This window comes from Salmo salar, chromosome ssa26 (genome assembly GCF_905237065.1).
Source record: "Salmo salar chromosome ssa26, Ssal_v3.1, whole genome shotgun sequence".
NCBI classification, from domain to species: Eukaryota; Metazoa; Chordata; class Actinopteri; order Salmoniformes; family Salmonidae; genus Salmo; species Salmo salar.
The window spans coordinates 20436542-20460855 of record NC_059467.1 but is presented as its reverse complement, the minus strand read 5'-3'; the positions used below and the strand labels follow the sequence as shown (position 1 = coordinate 20460855).

The 24314-nt window shown below is 43.9% G+C and overlaps 2 protein-coding genes across 14 annotated transcripts in view; one reads left to right on the top strand and one right to left on the bottom strand.

Annotated features, from left to right (window-relative positions):
• Positions 1-1318: 1318 nt before the first annotated feature.
• Positions 1319-23903, bottom strand: LOC106587353 (zinc finger protein 821). 11 transcript variants are annotated; one of them, XM_014175694.2, is made up of 6 exons: positions 23728-23903; positions 8529-8648; positions 8301-8424; positions 7423-7521; positions 5153-5319; positions 1319-3585 (listed from the first exon to the last, which is right to left on the bottom strand). In XM_014175694.2, the coding sequence occupies exons 2-6, from the start codon at positions 8564-8566 to the stop codon at positions 2658-2660; spliced, it is 1356 nt and encodes a 451-aa protein (XP_014031169.1). In that variant the 5' UTR covers positions 8567-8648; positions 23728-23903; the 3' UTR covers positions 1319-2657. The 11 variants fall into 11 exon arrangements, with proteins under 11 accessions (XP_014031169.1, XP_014031161.1, XP_014031170.1 ...); XM_014175686.2 differs by lacking the exon at positions 23728-23903 and adding an exon at positions 16974-17557 and having other exon boundaries at positions 8301-8401; XM_014175695.2 differs by lacking the exon at positions 23728-23903 and adding an exon at positions 16961-17555.
• LOC106587352 (AP-1 complex subunit gamma-1) overlaps positions 23902-24314 on the top strand; it is a 33745-nt gene continuing 33332 nt past the window's right edge. Inside the window, exon 1 of one of the 3 annotated variants that reach the window (XM_014175682.2) lies at positions 23902-24009. The gene's annotated coding sequence lies outside the window, so the exon portion shown is untranslated. Of the gene's footprint in view, positions 24214-24314 lie in introns of all 3 variants that reach the window. The other 2 variants (XM_014175680.2, XM_014175681.2) reach the window with 2 other exon arrangements.

The following is a 24314-nucleotide window of genomic DNA, read 5'->3' as shown; positions in this document are numbered from 1 at the left end:
GAATTATTTATTTTAGCTTTATTTCTTTCATCACATTCCCAGTGGGTCAGAAGTTTACATACACTCAATTAGTATTTGGTAGCATTGCCTTTAAATTGTTTAACTTGGGACAAACGTGTTGGGTAGCCTTCCACAAGCTTCCCACAATAAGATGGTTGAATTTTGGCCCCTTCTTTCTGACAGAGCTGGTGTAACTGAGTCAGGTGTGTAGGTCTCCTTGCTCGCACATGCTTTTTCAGTTTTGCCCACAAGTTTTCTATAGATTGAGGTCAGGGCTTTGTGATGGCCACTCCAATACCTTGACTTTGTTGTCCTTAAGCCATTTTGCCACAACTTTGTTAGTATGCTTGGGGTCATTGTCCATTTGGAAAACCCATTTGCCACCAAGCTTTAACTTCCTGACTGATGTCTTGAGATGTTGCTTCGATATATCCACATAATTTTCCTGCATCATGATGCCATCTATTTTGTGAAGTGCACCAGTCCCTCCTGCAGCAAAGCACCCCCACAACATGATGCTGCCACCCCTGTGCATCACAGTTGGGATGGTGTTCTTCAGCTTGCAAGCCTCCCCCTTTTTCCTCCAAACATAACGATGGTCATTATGGCCAAACAGTTCTATTTTTCTTTCATCATACCAGAGGACATTTCTCCAAAAAGTACGATATTTGTCCCCATGTGCAGTTGCAAACCGTAGTCTGGATTTTTTATGGCGGTTTTGGAGCAGTGGCTTCTTCCTTGCTGAGCGGCCTTTCAGGTTATGTCGATATAGGACTTGTTTTACTGTGGATGTAGATACTTTTGTACCTGTTTCCTCCAGCATCTTCACAAGGTCCTTTGCTGTTGTTCTGGGATTGATTTGCCCTTTTCGCACCAAAGTACGTTAATCTCTAGGAGACAGAAAGCGTCTCCTTCTTGAGCGGTATGACGCCTGCGTGGTCCCATGGTGTTTATACTTGCATACTATTGTTTGTACAGATGAATGTGGTACCTTCATGCGTTTGGAAATTGCTCCCAAGGATGAACCAGACTTGTGGAGGTCTACAATTTGTTTTCTGGGGTCTTGGCTGATTTCCCCATGATGTCAAGCAATGAGGCACTGAGTTTGAAGGGTAGGCCTTGAAATACATCCACAGGTACACCTCCAATTGACTCAAATTATGTCAATTAGCCTATCAGAAGCTTCTAACGACATGAAATCATTTTCTGGAATTTTCCAAGCTGTTTAAAAGGCACAGTCAACTTAGTGTATGTAAACTTCTGACCCACTGGAATTGTGATACAGTGAATTATAGGTGAAATAATCTGTCTGTAAACAATTGTTGGAAAAATTACTTGTGTCATGCACAAAGTAGATGTCCTAACCGACTTGCCAAAACTATAGTTTGTTAACAAGTAATTTGTGGAGTGGTTGAAAAACTAGTTTTAATGACTCCAACGTAACTCCAACGACTCCAACCTAAGTATGTAAACTTCCAACTTCAACTGTATGAGCATATTTCAATACGTTGGCTGGGTGAGGAAGGAAATATGACCATTTGGGGCAGTTAGAAAAATGTAGTAAATTAGCACTCTCAGTTCACATGTTGAGTCCTAAATGTCCTAGAGGTAACTAACACGTACAGAACAGTAACAGCAGCAAAGATTGTGGTTTGATGAGCCAAAAATGTCAATGCAACAGGAGATGCATAAAGTAAAGAGGAAATTATTACCAACTACTTGGCAAAGGTTATGAGTGTTGAGAAGGTACGAGGGAAAAACAGATTGAGGAAGGTCAATGTGACTAATAAAAGGCAAAGAGACCTACAGTAGTGGCAGTATATTTAGAGTTTTAGAGAATATGCTGGAATGGAGGATAATGTTGCTCAAAATAGGGCTCATTAAATAGTACAGCATATTCCGAGCACAGCGGATAGAAATGTGATGTATAGAACAGGGCCGTTTTCTATCGTTCCCGTTATATACTGGATATTTCTGACTATGTCTTACTGAATATTCTCCCGGTGAGCTGTGAATACGTCCTAAAGATATAAACACACCCTCAAACTAAGAAAACAACCCGCATTCTCTAATGTAGTGTACGCGTAAAGAAGCTTGGAGTCAGAACGTAGGCCACAGAGGGCTCGGCTTCAGCCCTTACTGAGGTAGTTGATTGGGTGGATATGAGCTAGCCAGAGCAGAGACCCACGTTGGCAGCGTGAGAGAGGTGTAGCTACCGGTAAACTCCAGCAACTTTGCTAGCAGAAGGGACCAGAGGCGAGGGAGAGCGCTATGGGCTACGTGAATCACTCCCACCACTGAAGGTCCATGTGCAAAAGATGGAAGGGTGTAACTGCTCCTGTCACAATGGGCTGGTAAGTCAAAGTCTACTATCCCCCAAAACAGAACAGATAAAATCTCTTTAGAACATGCTTTATCAATACCTACCTTTAAGTGAAACATTCTTGAACCTGCTCTTATTTCCTGCTAGTCTGTAATAAATTAATGTTATTTGTTGACACAGGAGTTTGGGTATCAAGTTGTTGGACACACAAGATGCTGGAATTTCAACCAGCATGGAATGGTTCTATCTGTGGCCATGGCAACCCATAGGTGTAGTGGAGAGGTCATTGTAACTGTTAGTGGTCCAGTGTGCTGCCCCCAGTGACCTGGTCCTGCTAGGGCAGCTTCATGAAGAGGCTGTTGTCTAGAGAGGGGACAGGCATGGGGCAGGGGAACTGGAACAGGCTCATGTCTGCCGTCAGGGCAGCCATAGCAGCTGGGTCATGCTCTATCTGACCTCTCAGGGAGGGGTCAATCTTCTCCAGCCGCCGTTTCAGTCTCTTGGCCTCTCTCTCACGGATCAGCCTGGCCTGCCTCTTATCTGGTGTCTCGTTGGCCCTCTTCATCCGCATGGCCTCCCTGTCGCGCAGAAGCCTCCGTGTCCGTTGCTCCTCTGTCTCCTGCAGCCTCTGCATCCGCTTGGCTTCGCGGTCCCGCAGCCTCCGCAGCTCCCGCTCCTCAGGCGACTCGTGCTCCCGCTTGGTCTTCTTGGCGGAGCGCTCGCGCTCTAGACGGTGCATGCGTGCCTCCACCGGCTCGTTCTTCCTGCGCATGGCCCACTTCCTCATGGGAGACTGGGCGTCCACCAGCTGCTGGTAGGCCACACAGCTGTTGCACACCAGCAACACTCCGGCCGGGTGCACAGGCATGGGGCTCAGGATGTCTGGCAGCAGGGGTAGGCCTGGTGAGGGGCTGAGGGCGTCAGGGAAGGAGGGGGGCGAAGAGAGGAGGCTGTGGTGCAGTGAGGGGAGTGGGTGGCCTGGGAGGTGTCCGAGACCTTGGCCATGGTTGTGTCCTGGGCCATGTCCATGTCCTTGGTTGTGGCCGGGGTTGTATCCCGGGCCGTGGCTGTGTCCCGGGATGTGGCCTGTGCCACGGCCAGGGTTGTGTCCTTGGTTGTGGCCGGGCCCGTGGCCGTGTCCCAGGCCATGACCGGGGTTGCCCATGGGGCTGCTGGAGAGAGACCGGGACATGGAACAGTTCTCATCTCCGCTGCTGCATTCCATACTGCTGCCTGTGTTCAGGACCTCTCTGAGCTTCTCCCTGTGTAGGGGGCAGAGATATGAGTAGTTACAGGACACAGCTGTTACAGGCTAGCTCAGACAGACAGCCTAACTCTCTAAACTCTGTAGATAACCCATGTCATTGTGTGTGTGAAAGGCTGAAGCACTATACTAGGGTATAGGACTGAAATGAGGTAGTAGTGGTTGTAGCTCCCTCCAGTAACCACGAGCACAACCGTTCCTTGATTTTAACTGGTGGCTTTATTCTGTAGTTTGTCAGAATTATCACCTTCCGTAAGAACTATAAAGTAAATGAAAATAGGGTTAAGCACACTTACAACTTTCTTGTCTTACGAGTGACTTATTAGCTTGATATAACTCTGAAGTGCTTACCGTAATTTCCGGACTATTAAGCGCACCTGAATATAAGCCGCACCCACTGAATTTAAAAAATATATATTATTTTGAACATAAATAAGCCGCATGTCTATAAGCCGCAGGTGCCTACCGGTACATTGAAACAAATTAACTTTACACAGGCTTTAACGAAACACGGCTTGTAACAAAAATAAATAGGCTTTAACGAAACACGGCTTGTAACAAAAATAAATAGGCTTTAACGAAACACGGCTTGTAACAAAAATAAATAGGCTTTAACGAAACATGGCTTGTAACAAAAATAAATAGGCTTTAACGAAACGCGGCTTGTAACAAAAAATAAAACATTTGCAGTAAGCTTTAGTTGTCTTTTTGCACTGAGTCAATTCCTCACGCTGCTGTTTCCGACGTCTTATCATCGACTCATTAAGACCAAGTTCCCGTGCAGCAGCTCTATTTCCTTTTCCAACAGCCAGATCAATCGCCTTCAACTTGAAAGCTGCATCATATGCATTTCTCCGTGTCTTTGCCATGATGAGGGTGACAAAATGACTACCGTAATCAGAATGATGGGAAGTTTGAGAGCGCTCGATTTAATCTAAACAGTAAACAAAAAAGTTGTTTGATCTTAACCCGTTCGGCAATTTCATTGGTCTAATGAAAGCTTCATGCTGCCAAAAAACTGAGCACGTCACAGAATGTGTTTTTTTTTGAGAAAAAAAAATTGAAAGCGGGAAAAATCCATATTAGCCGCGTCATTTAAGCCGCGAGGTTCAAAGCGTGGGAAAAAAGTTGCGCCTTATAGTCCGGAATTTACGGTACATACATAAACAGTTTAGCCGGAGCTATGACAGTATCAGATTAAACACATGAATAAAGGAAAAATACCTCATTGGATGCTTATTACAGAAGGGGGGAAATCAAAAACGTCACACTTATTATTCCTGGCATGAATTCACGCTTCATCCTTAATTATTATAACGTTACCATCCTAACACACAATTCAACCTTTACGAACTACACCCGATGACATGAAAACTTAGCTAACACAGCGCGGGATTGCTTTCACTCCAAAGGTGTGTTGCTACGATAATAATCCCCGTTACAACAGTTCTTAGCCACGTAGTTCCGCTTGTCTTATCATTTCCCCTGCATAGCAAACACGTAAAAAAAAAAAAAAACAGACTTACAGGTTAATTGTCAGTTACAGTGGTGGAGGAGGCACAGACCTGTTGAAGTTGTTGGTGTCGGTGAAGCGTGTCCCACACACAGCACAGTTGGAGAGGCGGTCCTCAGAGTGGATGAGAAGGTGGCGCCCCAGGGAGCCTGGCGAGCTGAGCGTGCGCCCACACACTGGGCACACGTAGTTCTTACTGCTGCCCATCAACGATGTGTGCTGCTCCACAGAGAGAGAGAGACCAACAGGGAGAGAGATGGAGTTAGTCATTTAATTAGGTAAAGCACAATGGTTTTCTTTGCTTGTCAGTGTATTTTATAAGCAACCTAAAAGTGAGGGCAAACCCCAACAGTGCATATCTAAAAATACACATACAGAGGGGAGAACAAGTATTTGATACACGGCCGATTTTGCAGGTTTTCCTACTTACAAAGCATGTAGAGGTCTGTAATTTTTATCATAGGTACACTTCAACTGTGAGAGACGGAATCTAAAACAAAAATCTAGAAAATCACATTGTATGATTTTTAAGTAATTAATTTGCATTTTATTGCATGACATAAGTATTTGATACATCAGAAAAGCAGAACTTAATATTTGGTACAGAAACCTTTGTTTGCAATTACAGAGATCAAACGTTTCCTGTAGTTCTTGACCAGGTTTGCACACACTGCAGCAGGGATTTTGGCCCACTCCTCCATACAGACCTTCTCTAGATCCTTCAGGTTTCGGAGCTGTCGCTGGGCAATACGGACTTTCAGCTCCCTCCAAAGATTTTCTATTGGGTTCAGGTCTGGAGACTGGCTAGGCCACTCCAGGACCTTGAGATGCTTCTTACGGAGCCACTCCTTAGTTGCCCTGGCTGTGTTTCGGGTCGTTGTCATGCTGGAAGACCCAGCCACGACCCATCTTTAATGCTCTTACTGAGGGAAGGAGGTTGTTGGCCAAGATCTCGCGATACATGGCCCCATCCATCCTCCCCTCAATACGGTGCAGTCGTCCTGTCCCCTTTGCCGAAAAGCATCCCCAAAGAATGATGTTTCCACCTCCATGCTTCACGGTTGGGATGGTGTTCTTAGGGTTGTACTCATCCTTCTTCCTCCAAACACGGCGAGTGGAGTTTAGACCAAAAAGCTCTATTTTTGTCTCATCAGACCACAAGACCTTCTCCCAATCCTCCTCTGGATCATCCAGATGGTCATTGGCAAACTTTAGACGGGCCTGGACATGCGCTGGCTTGAGCAGGGGGACCTTGCGTGCGCTGCAGGATTTTAATCCATGACGGCGTAGTGTGTTACTAATGGTTTTCTTTGAGACTGTGGTCCCAGCTCTCTTCAGGTCATTGACCAGGTCCTGCCGTGTAGTTATGGGCTGATCCCTCACCTTCCTCATGATCATTGATGCCCCACGAGGTGAGATCTTGCATGGAGCCCCAGACCGAGGGTGATTGACCGTCATCTTGAACTTCTTCCATTTTCTAATAAATGCGCCAACAGTTGTTGCCTTCTCACCAAGCTGCTTGCCTATTGTCCTGTAGCCCATCCCAGCCTTGTGCAGGTCTACAATTTTATCCCTGATGTCCTTACACAGCTCTCTGGTCTTGGCCATTGTGGAGAGGTTGGAGTCTGTTTGATTGAGTGTGTGGACAGGTGTCTTTTATACAGGTAATGAGTTCAAACAGGTGCAGTTAATACAGGTAATGAGTGGAGAACAGGAGGGCTTCTTAAAGAAAAACTAACAGGTCTGTGAGAGCAAGAATTCTTACTGGTTGGTAGGTGATCAAATACTTATGTCATGCAATAAAATGCAAATGAATTACTTAAAAATCATACAATGTGATTTTCTGGTCTCTCACAGTTGAAGTGTACCTATGATAAAAATTACAGACCTCTACATGCTTTGTAAGTAGGAAAACCTGCAATATCAAGTGTATCAAATACTTGTTCTCCCCACTGTATCTACAATTGTGGCATAAACGTATGTGGTTAACACTACACCATCAACAACAACACGAATGGAAGGAGGAAGTGGTTGGTGTCAAATGTGTAATTCTGGCTCAGTTAGAAGACACTGATAACTTAAAACAAGTTGAAACATCCAAACCTTAGGTTTGACACATAACCCAGAGACTGATCACGCGACTGGATCATAATTATCCTTCCCTCTTTAGTGTAGTGATGACAGTATCTCCTAGGAGGTTTAAATGTGATTATCTACCCCAGCACATTATCCCCCTGATCCAACCTCTGAAGCTAAGGAGGCTTTGGCCCCGTCTGAATACTTGGTGCCATGGTGGGCTGTCTGGTACTGTACTGTACTCACCTGGTAGACGTGTGTGATGAGCTGCTCGGGGCTGCTGAACTCCAGGGTGCACAGAGGACACACACAGCTGTTCATCAGGTCGGCCCCCTCCTCGCTCTCCTGAGAAACACAGAGGCATCAGTACTACTGTACACTCAAATACTGTGGATGCTATGTGGAGCAACCATACAGATCTGTTTCATCAGTAATATGTATGCTAATGATTGTGTAATAATACAGTAAGTTATGTAATGGTGGTTCTGCCTACACTGAGAATGTAGGGCAAATATTAGAAGAGGATTTCATGTGTACATCTAAAGGGTGGATATGCTCATCCTCTCTACAGTACCTCTATGGCTGGTCCTGGGAGCAAGAATCCTGAGTGGTAGGCCATAAGGTTCTCTGTGTGTGTGTGTGTGTGTGTGTGTGTGTGTGTGTGTGTGTGTGTGGGGTTGAGAGTATGAGAGAGAATTACCCTCAGCCCCCCAGTGACTAATTGACTGTCACTATGACACATTGTATGACTCTGCCATGGTTGTGAATCACACCACACAACCTGAGATGCTTTCTGTTTCTGGGGTCTGAAGGTGTGAGGATATTCTGTAATCGCCAGTTTACAATTTACAAACGCAATGTATTCAGACGTATTCTTGTGCTGCATCTTTTGTAGGATTATTGAATAACATAATTCTGGAAATGGACAGTGCGGGGTGGGGCAATAACCATTCCACATAAGTCTAGAGGGCCAGATGACCCTGAGATCTGTAGAACACTATCAAATCAGGAAGGAAATGCATGTGTGAATCAGCAACCAGGCAGGCCTGCACTCAGTGGACACACATGATAACAGTACTAGGAGAGAACACCCCTCCATGGGTAACCCTGACAGGGACACTCACTTCTTTAACTCCCCTGTGGTGTGTTCTCTTGGTGGAGGTCATGTGGTCATCAGCTGAGGTGTTGGAGGATGAGTCGTGGTTGTCCAGGTCGCTATCACTGTCTTCTATGGAGGCAAACACAGCCCTATCAATATAGACAACAGAGCACAGAGCTAGTCATATTCTCCCACGACACCCCCTACAGAGAGTATGTCACATTAGGGTCAGGGAAATGCCCTAAATGCCTACCTGAAATGCTGTCCTGTTGGGAATTGTTGCTGTGGCATTCGCTGTCCTCAATGAAATCGTCCCTGCCATCCATGTTAATAGTGTGGAGGGGGCCTGCAAAGCCGGTGCTGTGGAAGGGCCCTGTGAACATAGAGGAGTCACAGGGAGATGATAAGACCATCAGAGGGAGGGGTAGCCCAATTTAACTCTAGGCAAATCCACCTCATTTTCAAACACTTAAAACACGGAAGCCAAATGCAGAAAATACGGATACAACTTCCTTATCATAATTCACATTCGAGCCACTAGAAATCCCTGCATTAGCATGTTTCTTTTCGCTGATAAATCCTGAAATAAATACACCATATTACTGGCCTGCTAATGTGCCTGGACCTTGTAGGCTAACAGCTGTGTAAAAACCCATAACTGATCCAAATGTTTGCCCAATCAGGCAAGCTAGATGCAGCCATTTCTAAATGAACATTTAAAACGCTAGGCTTTTGAGCATTATTGAAATGACAAACTACAGTGAATAGCCTACAGCCTAGACTAGAGTTTTGTACTCAATTGAAAACAATACAATTCTTCATTACATTGTGTTGTTGTAGCCTAGGTAGGATACATTTCTTGTCCCAAAAACAAAGAATAGGGTAGCTTTTCCAGCTGGTACCAGGGGACTGGGAGGGAGAGCACTCAGCATAGCCTCAATAGCACACAGTGTAGACTACCTTTGATATCCTTAGCTGATAAACTTGTTTTTCCTTTTGTAAATTGACTAATATACACTGCTCAAAAAAATAAAGGGAACACTAAAATAACACATCCTAGATCTGAATGAATGAAATCTTATTAAATACTTTTTTCTTTACATAGTTGAATGTGCTCACAACAAAATCACACAAAAATAAATCAATGGAAATCCAATTTATCAACCCATGGAGGTCTGGATTTGGAGTCACACTCAAAATGAAAGTGGAAAACCACACTACAGGCTGATCCAACTTTGATGCAATGTCCTTAAAACAAGTCAAAATGAGGCTCAGTAGTATGTGTGGCCTCCACGTGCCTGTATGACCTCCCTACAACGCCTGGGCATGCTCCTGATGAGGTGGCGGATGGTCTCCTGAGGGATCTCCTCCCAGACCTGGACTAAAGCATCCGCCAACTCCTGGACAGTCTGTGGTGCAACGTGGCGTTGGTGGATGGAGCGAGACATGATGTCCCAGATGTGCTCAATTGGATTCAGGTCTGGGGAACGGGCGGGCCAGTCCGTAGCATCAATGCCTTCCTCTTGCAGGAACTGCTGACACACTCCAGCCACATGAGGTCTAGCATTGTCTTGCATTAGGAGGAACCCAGGGCCAACAGCACCACCATATGGTCTCACAAGGGGTCTGAGGATCTCATCTCGGTACCTAATGGCAGTCAGGCTACCTCTGGCGAGCACATGGAGGGCTGTGCGGCCCCCCAAAGAAATGCCACCCCACACCATGACTGACCCACCGCCAAACCGGTCATGCTGGAGGATGTTGCAGGCAGCAGAACGTTCTCCACGGCGTCTCCAGACTCTGTCACGTCTGTCACATGTGCTCAGTGTGAACCTGCTTTAATCTGTGAAGAGCACAGGGCGCCAGTGGCGAATTTGCCAATCTTGGTGTTCTCTGGCAAATGCCAAACGTCACAACGGTGTTGGGCTGTAAGCACAACCCCCACCTGTGGACATCGGGCCCTCATACCACCCTCATGGAGTCTGTTTCTGACCGTTTGAGCAGACACATGCACATTTGTGGCCTGCTGGAGGTCATTTTGCAGGGCTCTGGCAGTGCTCCTCCTTGCACAAAGGCAGAGGTAGCGGTCCTGCTGCTGGGTTGTTGCCCTCCTACGGCCTCCTCCACGTCTCCTGATGTACTGGCCTGTCTCCTGGTAGCGCCTCCATGCTCTGGACACTACGCTGACAGACACAGCAAACCTTCTTGCCACAGCTCGCATTGATGTGCCATCCTGGATGAGCTGCACTACCTGAGCCACTTGTGTGGGTTGTAGACTCCGTCTCATGCTACCACTAGAGTGAAAGCACCGCCAGCATTCAAAAGTGACCAAAACATCAGCCAGGAAGCATAGGAACTGAGAAGTGGTCTGTGGTCACCACTTGCAGAACCACTCCTTTATTGGGGGCGTCTTGCTAATTGCCTATAATTTCCACCTGTTGTCTATTCCATTTGCACAACAGCATGTGAAATGTATTGTCAATCAGTGTTGCTTCCTAAGTGGACAGTTTGATTTCACAGAAGTGTGATTGACTTGGAGTTACATTGTGTTGTTTAAGTGTTCCCTTTATTTTTTTGAGCAGTATTTTGAGCAGTATATATATATATATATATATTCACTGCAGTATTAAGCCTAACATTGAGCTTATGAATTATGGGCTAATATGCATATGTTTCTAATTTAGGAGACAGTCTACATCCCATGCCTGTCTGTCTGTCGCGCAATTACGCACCTGGGGTCTCTTACTCTTAAATCTTGTGGAGTCCCAGAAAAAGCCAGACTACAAAAGCTTGTTGGACACTTATTTCGACGTATTTTCTTTAGCCTACTAATAGCCTATTAGAGGAGAGATACATGCTTGCAGAATGTAAAATAGGCTACAGCATTAAGAACAGGCAGGGAGTTGGAAAGGAGAAGCCCATATTTTCCTATAGTAGGCCTATCTTAACACTGGGCTACATCCTGACAGAACACTTATGTGTGGCCTGCTTATGTACCTTTCTGGACCTTCTTAACTGTTGAGAATAGTCCCAAACTGATCCAAATGGTTGCATAACCAGGCCTAGGCATATGCAGTTATCTTTTTACAAAATCGGACATTTGAGGTGTTATTCAAATTAGCCTACATCACATGGACAATAACTGTGTACTCAATTGATAACAGTACAACTTTTTTTTCTTGCACTTTGACTGGTAAATATTTAGCTTATAGCACTAATATCGAGCTAATATTTAGCTTATTACATCAGCTACACATTACCAGCCTCTCTTTCCAGCTGTTCCCATTCACAACAGGCTAGAGCAGGGGTAGACAACACTAGTCCTGGAGTGCTGCAGGCACTTCATGTTTATTATTTAATTGACCTGGAGGATCAGGTGTGTTGAATTTAGACAAACATTGAACTGATCAATTAGCTCAGTTGGTCAGGTGTGGCGCCTAGTTGGAACAACATCCTGCGGATTGTTGAGGAGAGAAAGTGCATTGGTGTGATCACTTTTGGCCACTTATTATGATAACACTGTTGCACTGACGCATTGCAAATAGTTGCACAGGACAGAGAGATGAGCAGTGAAAAATAAGACCCAAAGAAATTGACAACCATTAGAAAAATGGAAGTCACTTGCAAACCCCTTGAGCAATGGTGTAATAGATATGCAGGCAATATGGCGTTTGTTGTTGAAATGCTACATTTAAATACAGTAGGAGTTAGTATATTGTTTTACATTAGGCCTACATTGACGTATTATTTGCAGTTGTTACTATGACAATGAACACACCCTGAAAGTACCGAATTGTCTGAACCAGTATCTGTGTGTTAGAGAACTCATGGTCACCTTATTAATAGACAGCGTGCAGTAGGACGCGTTGATTGACAGGTGTAGGACTTCAGAACAATAAAAACGTTCCTCTAGTGTGGATGTTCACCATGTGTTATAGTTATGTAGCCGATAGTTTATCATTATAGTTATGGGCTTGGTGCCTGGCCCTTAACTCTAACACAACTAACGTTATCACAACAGAACTAGCCTAGTAGGTCTAGCTAACGGAGAAAGTGGATGAAATCAATGTAAAATGATGCTTATATACTCGTTTACTTAACTTTTATACTGTATACTATAAAATGTATCCTTCAAATAATTGACATTGGCAAATTTGCCACCAGCGAGCTGCAGTAGAGAAGTAAAGCGGAAGTCGAATCCATCACTTCCGTTGTTTGGCTGTGCCCATAGCAACGTTCAAAAATAAGAGTGGATACGATGGGAAAGTGGGACCACTACATGCCGACTTTAGTTTTTTTATGTTCTTGAAACGCAACACACACAGACGCAAACGGGATGCAATTGAACATCTTAAAAAGGCATCAGGTAGAAGTAAATTAATACACAAATAAGAATATAATTATACATCTTAAATGACAGCATTTGGGAATTTGGTTGTATAATCTTAAAGCCCATTCAAAAAACGGAAGATCGAGGAACCAAGGCAAAATGGGCAGTCACTTTCCATCATATTCTTGATTGAGGCTATCCTCAATGACATAGAAAAAATATATTTTTATTCATTTGAGAGAGTCAGGTGTGTATAAAAAGACAGTTGATATATTATAAGACAATGCAGGAAAATACAGCCAGTAGACAAAGCCTTGGAGGTAAAACGTGCTAGGCATAGGAATGACAGCCCTGGAACAGAAGATTGACAGGTCAGTAGTGCAAGGCGGAGCGTGATCATGAAGTCAAGGGAAGACATTTCTAGAGCACAGACCTGTAATATTTAACATGGAGGGCATAAACACCAGAGAGCCTGGTGTGTAGCCTACACTTCAGTTACCTGGTGTAGGTGCTGACTAGCCACAAAATCCAAGCAATCTACCACACTTAGCATACTGAAGAAAGTGCTTCAGATTAGAATAGCAAGCCTATCCAGCATTAAAGCAGTCGTAGCTACACACATAAACCCATCATAGCTGCTATAATACACTAGCACAAGACGGTTATAGAAACACAACAGAATACATGAAAGGCCTAAACCTTTAAACACAATCATTCACCTATATGCAGTTGACATGGATGCTTTCATATTCACTGACATGCCAATATAATGCTGCATCAACACATCGCAGAAGTACACATTGACACATGCACTCACACACAACCAGACCCCTAATTTTCACAGAAGCATAATGAACACACACGCTTATCCAGGCATGCTGCATTCCCAGGGGGAAGCAGCCTGCACTCCTTTCCAGTAGCAGCCTGCAAGGCACTGTATCTCCCTCTCTCAGTACCACCCACACACTGCACAGCCTGGCTCACCCTCTGTCCTCCCTGCTCATACGCAGCTCTGACTGTTCTATATCCATACCAGCAGCTCTGAGGGGGAGGCCAATGCCTCATACCAAGGAGCCCATATGTGTCTGCTTAAACCCCTCACATGGCGCTCAGCATTTTACAGCATCTCTGCTCATTGCATTAGTATCCCATTTCCCCTCCGATCTACACCCAAGCTTGACACGGTTGGAATGGGAGCACAGGACCTCTCCAGTTGTTAGTGACAGTACACTCATTCCTGTCATCAGTATACGTTAACGGGAGGTTTTATTTTGATCATTTTAATATCTCTCGAAGGGAAAAATATATATTTAAACTGCAACAGTTTAGGTTCCATAGCCCTCCAGTTATCACCCTCTGCTTCTGAATGCAATGAATTCCCCCTCCCCTTCCTGTCCAGTCTTTCCATTCAGTGTGATGGAAGGAAAATCTTTCATCCAGTTACCTGAGGCTGGCAGAGGTAATTACAGCCTCTGTTCTAATCCTGGAGTAACACACCACTGAGGAGCATGGTCTGTGTGCGAGAGGGTTGAGGAATAAAATCTATCATTTTATTTTAAAACTCCCCTCTAATCTTCACAGGGCTGTCATTCCTGCATTAACTTTTTAGTGGAGTATAGTATGTGAAAATAGTTTGGGCACATTTCCCATAGTGATCCAGGCACTCATTAGCATTGGTAGAGTGGGTCTGATTGTTGAACTATGAACTGCTACAGACTGGCTCCATGGCACACAGCCAATGATTGATGTGAGAGCTCCCATCCCCCACTGCTAGGCTCTGTCTGTACATCTGTCTCTCTTCTCCCTCCCTCCCTCCCTCCCCATGTCTCTGCCACTCTGATGTTATCTCTGAGTCTGCGTGTCTGTAGGCAGGAGGTGACGCAGTGTCTGACTGAATCCAGACAAAGACAAACTCATCAGCCAACAGACAGAGGGAGAGAGGAGGAGGAAGGGGGGACAAAACAAAACAGACAAAAGAGAGAATGCCAAAACTCTACTCAAACACTAAGCAATGGGGCTCCTGTTGAATTCAAGCGCCCCTCTTTTTACCCACCCTCTGCTCCAACACAAACAGACAGACGCCACACACACACAAAATACTGTCTGAATCTCTAGGAAGTGCTGGGGCCCCTGCCTTCCATCCATGTACAGGCACTGTGGTGTTCAGGACCATGGGAATGGTGAAACACAGACATCAGATAATCCCAGACTGCCAGATAATTTCTCACTTCGCCTAATTGGCAGCCTGGTATTTAATTAAGGCAAGATAAAGGAAACCGCCCTTCACCCCTTTTCTCCAGAATCCCACCCTCTCTGTGGAGCCCTCCTCTCCAGTGAAGTGTCTGAAATGATCCCAACTCTGCTCTCAGACAAATCAACACAAAATGACCCATCTGTATGGCTTCCTCAAGTATGTGTGTTGTGAAGATGATACATTATAGATCCACAATGAAGACTATTCTGATACAACCTGAACGCATGCTATCAAAACAGACCTGTTTATCATCACTAACTCTTTCAGGGCTAATGAGACTTCTAACAGAGCTGCTATGCTTTCCCTCTACCCCAGCCATGATTGGCTCAGACAGGCTATCTGATTAGTTTTCCCATGCTGGTAATGTCTGTGCTCTACATCGAGGGACATTTCACATCAGTTCAGGACACACACACACACACCACTTTTAAGGATTATTATAATTTTTAATTAAATGGTGGGTGAAAAAAAAGGACAATTATCATTTTATAAACTATGTGGTATGTGGGTGTGCATGTGTGAATTTGTCTTGGACCAACTGTATGTGGTCATAGGAAAGTGCGAAAGTCTGGTTCATTCTGAGGGTAATAAAAAAGACCTTTGTTATTTCATAACTATCAGTCAGAAGTAGTACGTGAAGCTTGGAGAAGTCACTTTAGAAGCCCCCCCAAAAACACCTTAAGATTGATAATGTATGTTGTTGTTTTACTATACTGTGTTTGAACAACAGAGTTCTATGGACCAATACGTCTATCAGCACATCATGCATTCTTACTGTGTTACTGTTTCCTGTGACAGATGTTGTTAGCATATAGGGATTATTGAGGCCATTAGAGCAATACGTATTTCAACACCATATTTAAACAAACTAGCCTCACCTATGTTTAGAAAAGGACCCTAAAGGCTACATGGTCACCTCACTGCATTGTTGGGTTTGATCCCCTTGGGTGGACTTATGCGTCCTCAGGCATCCAGTAGCCTACACTGTGAAGGATCAGCAGGCCAATAGATCATGCTCTCAGTTTGACCTTTTAGCATGCATAGGAAAAGGACATCATCATCACCATCAGTAGAAATGTTTGTCAGGCAACTACACAGCTACCAAACCTGTAGTACCTAGACTATACCTGCTCTGGAGTAGTCTCCCATTGGAATTGGAAGAATGTTGCTTGCAGATAGCCAAAGTAGTCAGTTACACTGAAAAACACCCTCCGCTAAGCTGGTGACTATGACAGAGACACAACAGCACACAAGGAACAGAAACGTAAAAATAGATTAACGAAACGTGTTTTAGTGGGTTCTGATTACAGGAACCAAGCAGTACACCTTTCTAAGAAAAAAATATATGGTCTCTTATTTTGGCCCCATTGACAATGCCAGTGGTATGACCGACACAGCTATTCTCCTCTGGCTGTACTGGTTCTGTATCTGAGATGTCAATGTGAGAGCTTATCCATAGAAACAGAAAGTAGTCAATGCAAAAGCATGTTGTACCTAGTTTAAACTGACATTATGAGGGACAACATCTTAAATGGATTCTGAGACCAAGAAGGGTGAAATCTGTCCTAATCTCAAGACTAACATTATTTATTTTCATTGGTAGGCTACATCTTACTCTCAAAACAAGAGTTGAAAACAGGGACCAGCATGCCACAGCAGGTTTTCATGCTGCCTCAAACAAAGAATCGAATTAAAAACCTAAACGCAGGTAAACACATGGAAATAACTATCTGAATAGTTTCCCTCAGAGAAAACGACCTGCGCATGCAATTGTGAGGTTGTCATCTCCATAAAAATATTAATATCATAGTATTAGTAGCCTAATAATGGTTGATTATCATTTTTTGGGTTCGAAGATACAGACAGACAGTCTTCGGTGTCACGCGCGTTGATTCAATGCATCGTCAAAATTATACAAACATTGACGTCGCGCCACATAGGTTGAACTAAAACATTGTATCAGGCCCTTGTATCAACGATGGTGATTGACACTGTCTTACAGTTCACAATTGCAACGGTGGCGAAAACAATCGTCTAGTTAGATGGATGGAAATGATCCTCCTCACTACTTTTCAACAAGTAAAAATGGCATTTACAATACCTGAGATACCTACAATTAACTTTGAAGGGGTTGTTCTGTTTTCGCCTGGACATATTATCCCCCACTCCCGGTTGGGGAAAAAATCGAATCTCCTCCTAGCCCAGACAGATTTGAAGATTCCCCTAAACAATCCAGCTGTATTCCGTAAAGGGACTCCCTTTCGAGAGTACAATATCACGTTAAAAAAAATATTTAAAATAAATAACAAGATATCCGATGATCAAAATGGTTTACCCATGTAGAGATGAACACAGCTTACACCATTGGTGAGAGTCGGGGTCATTTAAATGAATACAAAACAAATAGCCTATATAAAAAATGTAAATAAACCCAAATGGCTTTGTTACAATATGATCCACTTAAATTTAAAACACTCTCCAGTCGATCGATATATAATTTTCAAATGATAGAAACTGCGATAGGGTCCTATCCAACCCGGCCTGAGATGGTATTTGCTTAGCAGCCCCGAGCAGTTACAATCCTGCGTTGCTGTCGCTTTGCCAATGCACTGCAGCTATACACAGGCACAGCTTCTTCTTCTTCGGTTATAATGAAGTCCGCACATTGTTTGTGCATGCTGCCACCTACTGTGCGGTAGTGTGTGATCCATCATGTCAATTTTTGTGACACAAAAAAAGGGGGGAAAGGAAAAAAATGCACCACCAAAATAACCCTACACTTATTTCATTAAAAAAAATATATATATATAATAATCGCCACATCATTACACTACTTTGACCCTAACTGATCCTACACCAGTCCAACGGCCTGGGAGGACCGGACTCTCGTTCAACACACCTTGTATCTCTTCCGCAGTAAAACCTTAATACACCCAAATACTGCCACCACAACTACTGCCACCACAACATCTACTTTCTGTGATTTACATTCCATTTCTGCGGTACAAATTGATAACCATGGCAATGAATGCTAAGAAGCCAACCTTACTGAAGCACAAATTCAAATCACTCTGTATTGGCCTAGGCCTAATACTCACCCTTGATCCATCATCCTCTACTCTCTCCCCTGCCTCAGCGTGACACCTTTTGTTCTACTTTGACCCTGGCAACTTCAGCCTGTCTCTCTCGCACCAGGCATTTCTGATCCCCAGCAACACAATTGACCGTTTTTTCACACCGATAATACCTTAACCGATTTAACATTACCCAACTTATTTTCTACCCAGCCTTAGACTACACATGGATCAGCCAAAAGGCAGGATCCGCTTTCTCCAAAAATCTCACTCCCACTGGGCCAGAATCCTCCTTTGCATGACCATCGGAGGTCTTCACCTCACATGCCACCACAGGTAATTCATCCCTGGGTTCATTTTCTGAGCCATCAGATACAGCAGAATACGGTTTGTACTTGGTGCCATTCTTCCTCAACACACATCCTCCCACTGCACTCGGCTCTTCTTCCTCCATAACCACGTCTAACCATTCACCACGCTCATGCCATGGCGTCATCTGCAGTGCTGCTTGCAGAACATGCACCGATGGCCTTTTTCCAATACCCATCTTCTGGTCCTTAGCCCAATTTAGTAGTCTGGCTATCTCTGGCCTCTCCATGCTCCCAAAACGTGCCACAATCGTCAGCCAAGTCTCCTCCTCGTCATCCATCTTAGCAAACAATCTCGGACTGCATCTCTGACCTTGACATGGTCTTAAATTTCATCCCACAGGCACAGCTGATATCTATGTTCACAACATGCACACAGCAATGCATTGTGGGATGTTCAAAACATTTGAGGGTAGATGACATAGGAGCAGTGGACTACAGTCAACAATGCACACAATAATACATTGAGCCTACTTCTTTCTCTCCTCATTTCATGTATTATAATATTTGAATATTCCATATTTAAGGATTTTAGGCTGTATGTTAGGTAATTTTAAAACATTTTTTACATTTACATTTTAGTCATTTAGCAGACGCTCTTATCCAGAGCGACTTACAGTAGTGAATGCATACATTTCATAATTATTATTATTATTTTTTTGTACTGGCCCCCCGTGGGAATCGAACCCATAACCCTGGCGTTGCACACACCATGCTGGCGTTGCAAACACCATGCTCTACCAACTGAGCCACAGGGAAGACAAAACACACTGACAATTTTAATATTGTGAATTTGAAATAGGCCTATATTCACAAAGCCCCCCAAAAGTAACAAAACAATTTATACCAACTGATTCAATGACATGGTTGCAAAATTCAGTCTGCTCTCCAACATTACAGTCACATAGCCTACCTGTTGTACGTGGCACGTTGCGCACTACAGCCTCTACCAAGAGGTCTAGACTAGAGGTCGACCGATTATGATTTTTCCGCGCCGATACCGATTATTGGAGGACCAAAAAGGCGATACCGATTAATCGGCCGATTATTATTATGATTTTTATGTATGTATGTATGTATGTATGTATGTATGTATGTATATATATATAGCTCAAAAAAATAAAGGGAACACTTAAAAAACACAATGTAACTCCAAGTCAATCACACTTCTGTGAAATCAAACTGTCCACTTAGGAAGCAACACTGATTGACAATAAATTTCACATGCTGTTGTGCAAATGGAATAGACAACAGGTGGAAATTATAGGCAATTAGCAAGACACCCCCAATAAAGGAGTGTTTCTGCAGGTGGGGACCACAGACCACTTCTCAGTTTCTATGCTTCCTGGCTGATGTTTTGGTCACTTTTGAATGCTGGCGGTGCTTTCACTCTAGTGGTAGCATGAGACGGAGTCTACAACCCACACAAGTGGCTCAGGTAGTGCAGCTCATCCAGGATGGCACATCAATGCGAGCTGTGGCAAGAAGGTTTGCTGTGTCTGTCAGCGTAGTGTCCAGAGCATGGAGGCGCTACCAGGAGACAGGCCAGTACATCAGGAGACGTGGAGGAGGCCGTAGGAGGGCAACAACCCAGCAGCAGGACCGCTACCTCCGCCTTTGTGCAAGGAGGAGCAGGAGAAGCACTGCCAGAGCCCTGCAAAATGACCTCCAGCAGGCCACAAATGTGCATGCGTCTGCTCAAACGGTCAGAAACAGACTCCATGAGGGTGGTATGAGGGCCCGATGTCCACAGGTGGGGGTTGTGCTTACAGCCCAACACCGTGCAGAACGTTTGGCATTTGCCAGAGAACACCAAGATTGGCAAATTCGCCACTGGCGCCCTGTGCTCTTCACAGATGAAAGCAGGTTCACACTGAGCACGTGACAGACGTGACAGAGTCTGGAGACGCCGTGGAGAACGTTCTGCTGCCTGCAACATCCTCCAGCATGACCGGTTTGGCGGTGGGTCAGTCATGGTGTGGGGTGGCATTTCTTTGGGGGGCCGCACAGCCCTCCATGTGCTCGCCAGAGGTAGCCTGACTGCCATTAGGTACCGAGATGAGATCCTCAGACCCCTTGTGAGACCATATGCTGGTGCGGTTGGCCTTGGGTTCCTCCTAATGCAAGACAATGCTAGACCTCATGTGGCTGGAGTGTGTCAGCAGTTCCTGCAAGAGGAAGGCATTGATGCTATGGACTGGCCCGCCCGTTCCCCAGACCTGAATCCAATTGAGCACATCTGGGACATGATGTCTCGCTCCATCCACCAACGCCACGTTGCACCACAGACTGTCCAGGAGTTGGCGGATGCTTTAGTCCAGGTCTGGGAAGAGATCCCTCAGGAGACCATCCGCCACCTCATCAGGAGCATGCCCAGGCGTTGTAGGGAGGTCATACAGGCACGTGGAGGCCACACACACTACTGAGCCTCATTTTGACTTGTTTTAAGGACATTACATCAAAGTTGGATCAGCCTGTAGTGTGGTTTTCCACTTTAATTTTGAGTGTGACTCCAAATCCAGACCTCCATGGGTTGATAAATTGGATTTCAATTGATTATTTTTGTGTGATTTTGTTGTCAGCACATTCAACTATGTAAAGAAAAAAGTATTTAATAAGATTATTTCTTTCATTCAGATCTAGGATGTGTTGTTTAAGTGTTCCCTTTAGTTTTTTGAGCAGTATATATATATATATATATATATATCTCTGAAGTGACAACGATACTGAAGAGTCTGCTTAGGAGACAAATACTCTCAACTGTTTGAATAATAAACTATTTTTAAGTTACCTGTGATGAATGCTGAAAACAAAAACTGTAATTTCTATATGCAGGAAATCCTATTTTAATAATGGGCATGGTAAGAATTGACTACCAAAGTGCGAGTCACAATTCCCATGACACCTTCTAGCAAAATCTGAAAAGCGGTTCCTTCATTTATTCCATAGGATATTTTTAAATTAACTTAAAATAAGGTCTGTGTTTGGTTTAGGCTTACACCACCTTGCCAATTTTATAACTGTGTAGATATCCATAGGATATAACTCTGATCAATATAAGCGAAGATACTTTTTTTTGTAGAGTGGATTTATGAAAATATGTTGACAAACGTTACCTAGTGAGATTTACACGGGTATCAAAACGCCGAGGCGGTTTAAGCACAAAACACAGACCTTATTTGAAGCAGATCAAGACATTCTCTATGGAAGACATGAACGGTAAAATAACGAAGGAACCCCTTTCAAGTTCAGCCGCAAGTTATTACAGGAATTATGACGCGTCGACTATTTCTCTCTAAACCATATATCTTTGACTATTACGAACCTGCTGCTGCCTACCACCGCTCAGTCAGACTGCTCTATCAAATATCAAATCATAGACTTAACTATAATATAATAAACCTTAGGTCCTTAACATGGTCAAATCCAGAAACTATCATCTCGAAAACATTATTCTTTCAGTGACATACGGAACCGTTCCGTATTTTATCTAACGGGTGGCATCCATAAGTCTAAATATTCCTGTTACGTCGCACAACCTACAATGTTATTTCATAGTTCCGTAAAATTCTGGCAAATTAGTTCGCAACGAGACAGATTCTGTATACCCTGATTCTGCGTGCAACGAACGCAAGAGAACTGACACAATTTCACCTGGTTAATATTGCCTGCTAACCTGGATTTCTTTTCGCTAAATATGCAGGTTTAAAAATATATACTTCTGTGTATTGATTTTAAGAAAGGCATTGATGTTTATGGTTAGGTACATGTCGGAGCAAAGACAGTCCTTTTTTGCGAACGCGCACCACATCGATTATATGCAAAGCAGTACAGGCTAGATAAACTAGTAATATCATCAACCATGTGTAGTTAACTAGTGATTATGACTGATTGATTGTTTTTTATAAGATAAGTTTAATGCTAGCTAGCAACTTACCTTGGCTTCTTACGGCATTCGCGTAACAGGCAGGCTCCTCGTGGAGTGCAATGTAAAGCAGGTGGTTAGAGCGATGGACTAGTTAACCGTAAGGTTGCATCCCCAAGCTGACAAGGTAAAAATCTGTCGTTCTGCCCCTGAACAAGGCAGTTAACCCACCGTTCCTAGGCCGTCATTGAAAATAAGAACGTGTTCTTAACTGACTTGCCTAGTTAAATAAAGGTAAAAAAAAATTACAAAAAAATAAAATAGATTGGTAAAAAAATACAAATCGGCAAATCGGTGGCCAAAAATACCGATTACCGATTGTTATGAAAACTTGAAATCAGCCCTAATTAATCGGCCATTCCGATTAATCGGTTGACATCTAGTCTAGACCTTTATGGTACAGGTGGTACTGCACTCAATTCACCCCATAACCACAGCATTGCTGTTTCAAAACCTGCTCCAGCTGTTCGCTCTTATTTTGGAGAAATCAGAGGGAAGTCACAACTGGCAGGGTTTGAAGACGGGTGTTTGCGACTGTCAAACACATTAGCTGTTACACTAAGAGATCAGAATCTTACGGTCGCTACACACTACAACCATCCTTCGAGGAGTCCAGCTCGCACTTCTCTAGTTCCCTGTGCCTGCACCCTTGGGGCACAGGAGCAATCAGGGGCCATCCCATTTATGACAGTGTAGCGAAGTCGGAGTGGTAGTCCCGACTCTTTTGATGAGGTTGCTAGGTGTTGGATTAGGGCAGCTACACTACTGGTACCAGCAGTGGGAAACCCATGGTTTTTCTGGCTTTTAATGGACGGTTTTCACTGTTCACATTCTGGTTTGTGCATGGGATACTTTCGGAAGAAGGGGAATATAGTGCCTCCAAGTATGGGAGTGTACTATTGCTTCTGCTAAGAGGTCTGGACCTTTATTGCACATGTAGTAGTGTGCTTGTTGGTCCGAAACCTGGTGACGCTGGTTGAAACACCGCTCCAGTTGTTCCTATAAAGTATATTTTCAGATGGCGGAAAGAAATGTATAATATATTTAAAAAAGTATAAAGAAGCTATGAAGCGCGTGTCCTGATTGAACTTAGCGCGGCATTGTCTGTGAAGTACACTAGATGGAGCCCACAAACCTCACAAAATTACAAATGTCATAACATTACATGTTGACGTCATCACTGACTGCCACGAGGTGAGGTGTGCGAACCGCAGCACGACGTTTATAGACACATTATTACTAATCCGCACATTTCCGACACATCAAATAGCTACCTAGCTAGGTAGAACACCAGCCAAGCAACATAATCAGATTGTGGTGTGATATAATAACAATACTCGAAGCGTGCATTAATATCTCTAAACGGCTCACAAGTGTAGCTAGAAAGGCATGCATATGCTAGCTAGCTATAAGGGGTTATTTAGCTAGTTACTAGTAGCTATAGCATTATTGCAGTGGTAAAATAAACATTTTCGTATTACCGTAATGCTTTCATACATACCAGCAACCCATGTTACTCAATCAAATATCACATAGCAATGTCGAAGCTGCTGGATTTGCTAGCCAATTGAGAGTTCTGCAAATCATTTGCACGCTCGCCTGTTTGAGGTCTTCGTTCCTTTCTCATTCCACAAACGTTGAAGTTTTGTTTTTTTCGGTGTAACCCTCCGCCTGCGGTAGAAGTGCTGAGGCTAGGAGAGCCACCATTTTGAATGTCTGGTCTGTTCCTTCCTCCGTCGCAAATAGAGAAGATTCCAGCTATTTTCTGGTATCAATACGGCTAGTGAGTATAACTTTATACAACTATGTCAGTTAAACAGATTTGTTTATTTGATTATAGCTGAAAAATCAGCACGACTTTGTCTTAAACCGCGGTGACAATAATCAATGTTGGCGCTACAGAGGATCGGAAGTGAGGCTGCGCTAACCAGCCAGTGTACCGGGGGGTTGTCTGTCAGAGAAGCGTTAGCCTGGTGTCGGCTAGCTGGTATGCTTACCTGATCTGTACTTGTTCGATCTTTAACCTTAGAAATCTGTTTTTATACTTAACTTTTACTTGCTTACACGCCTTCAATGTATGTCAATATT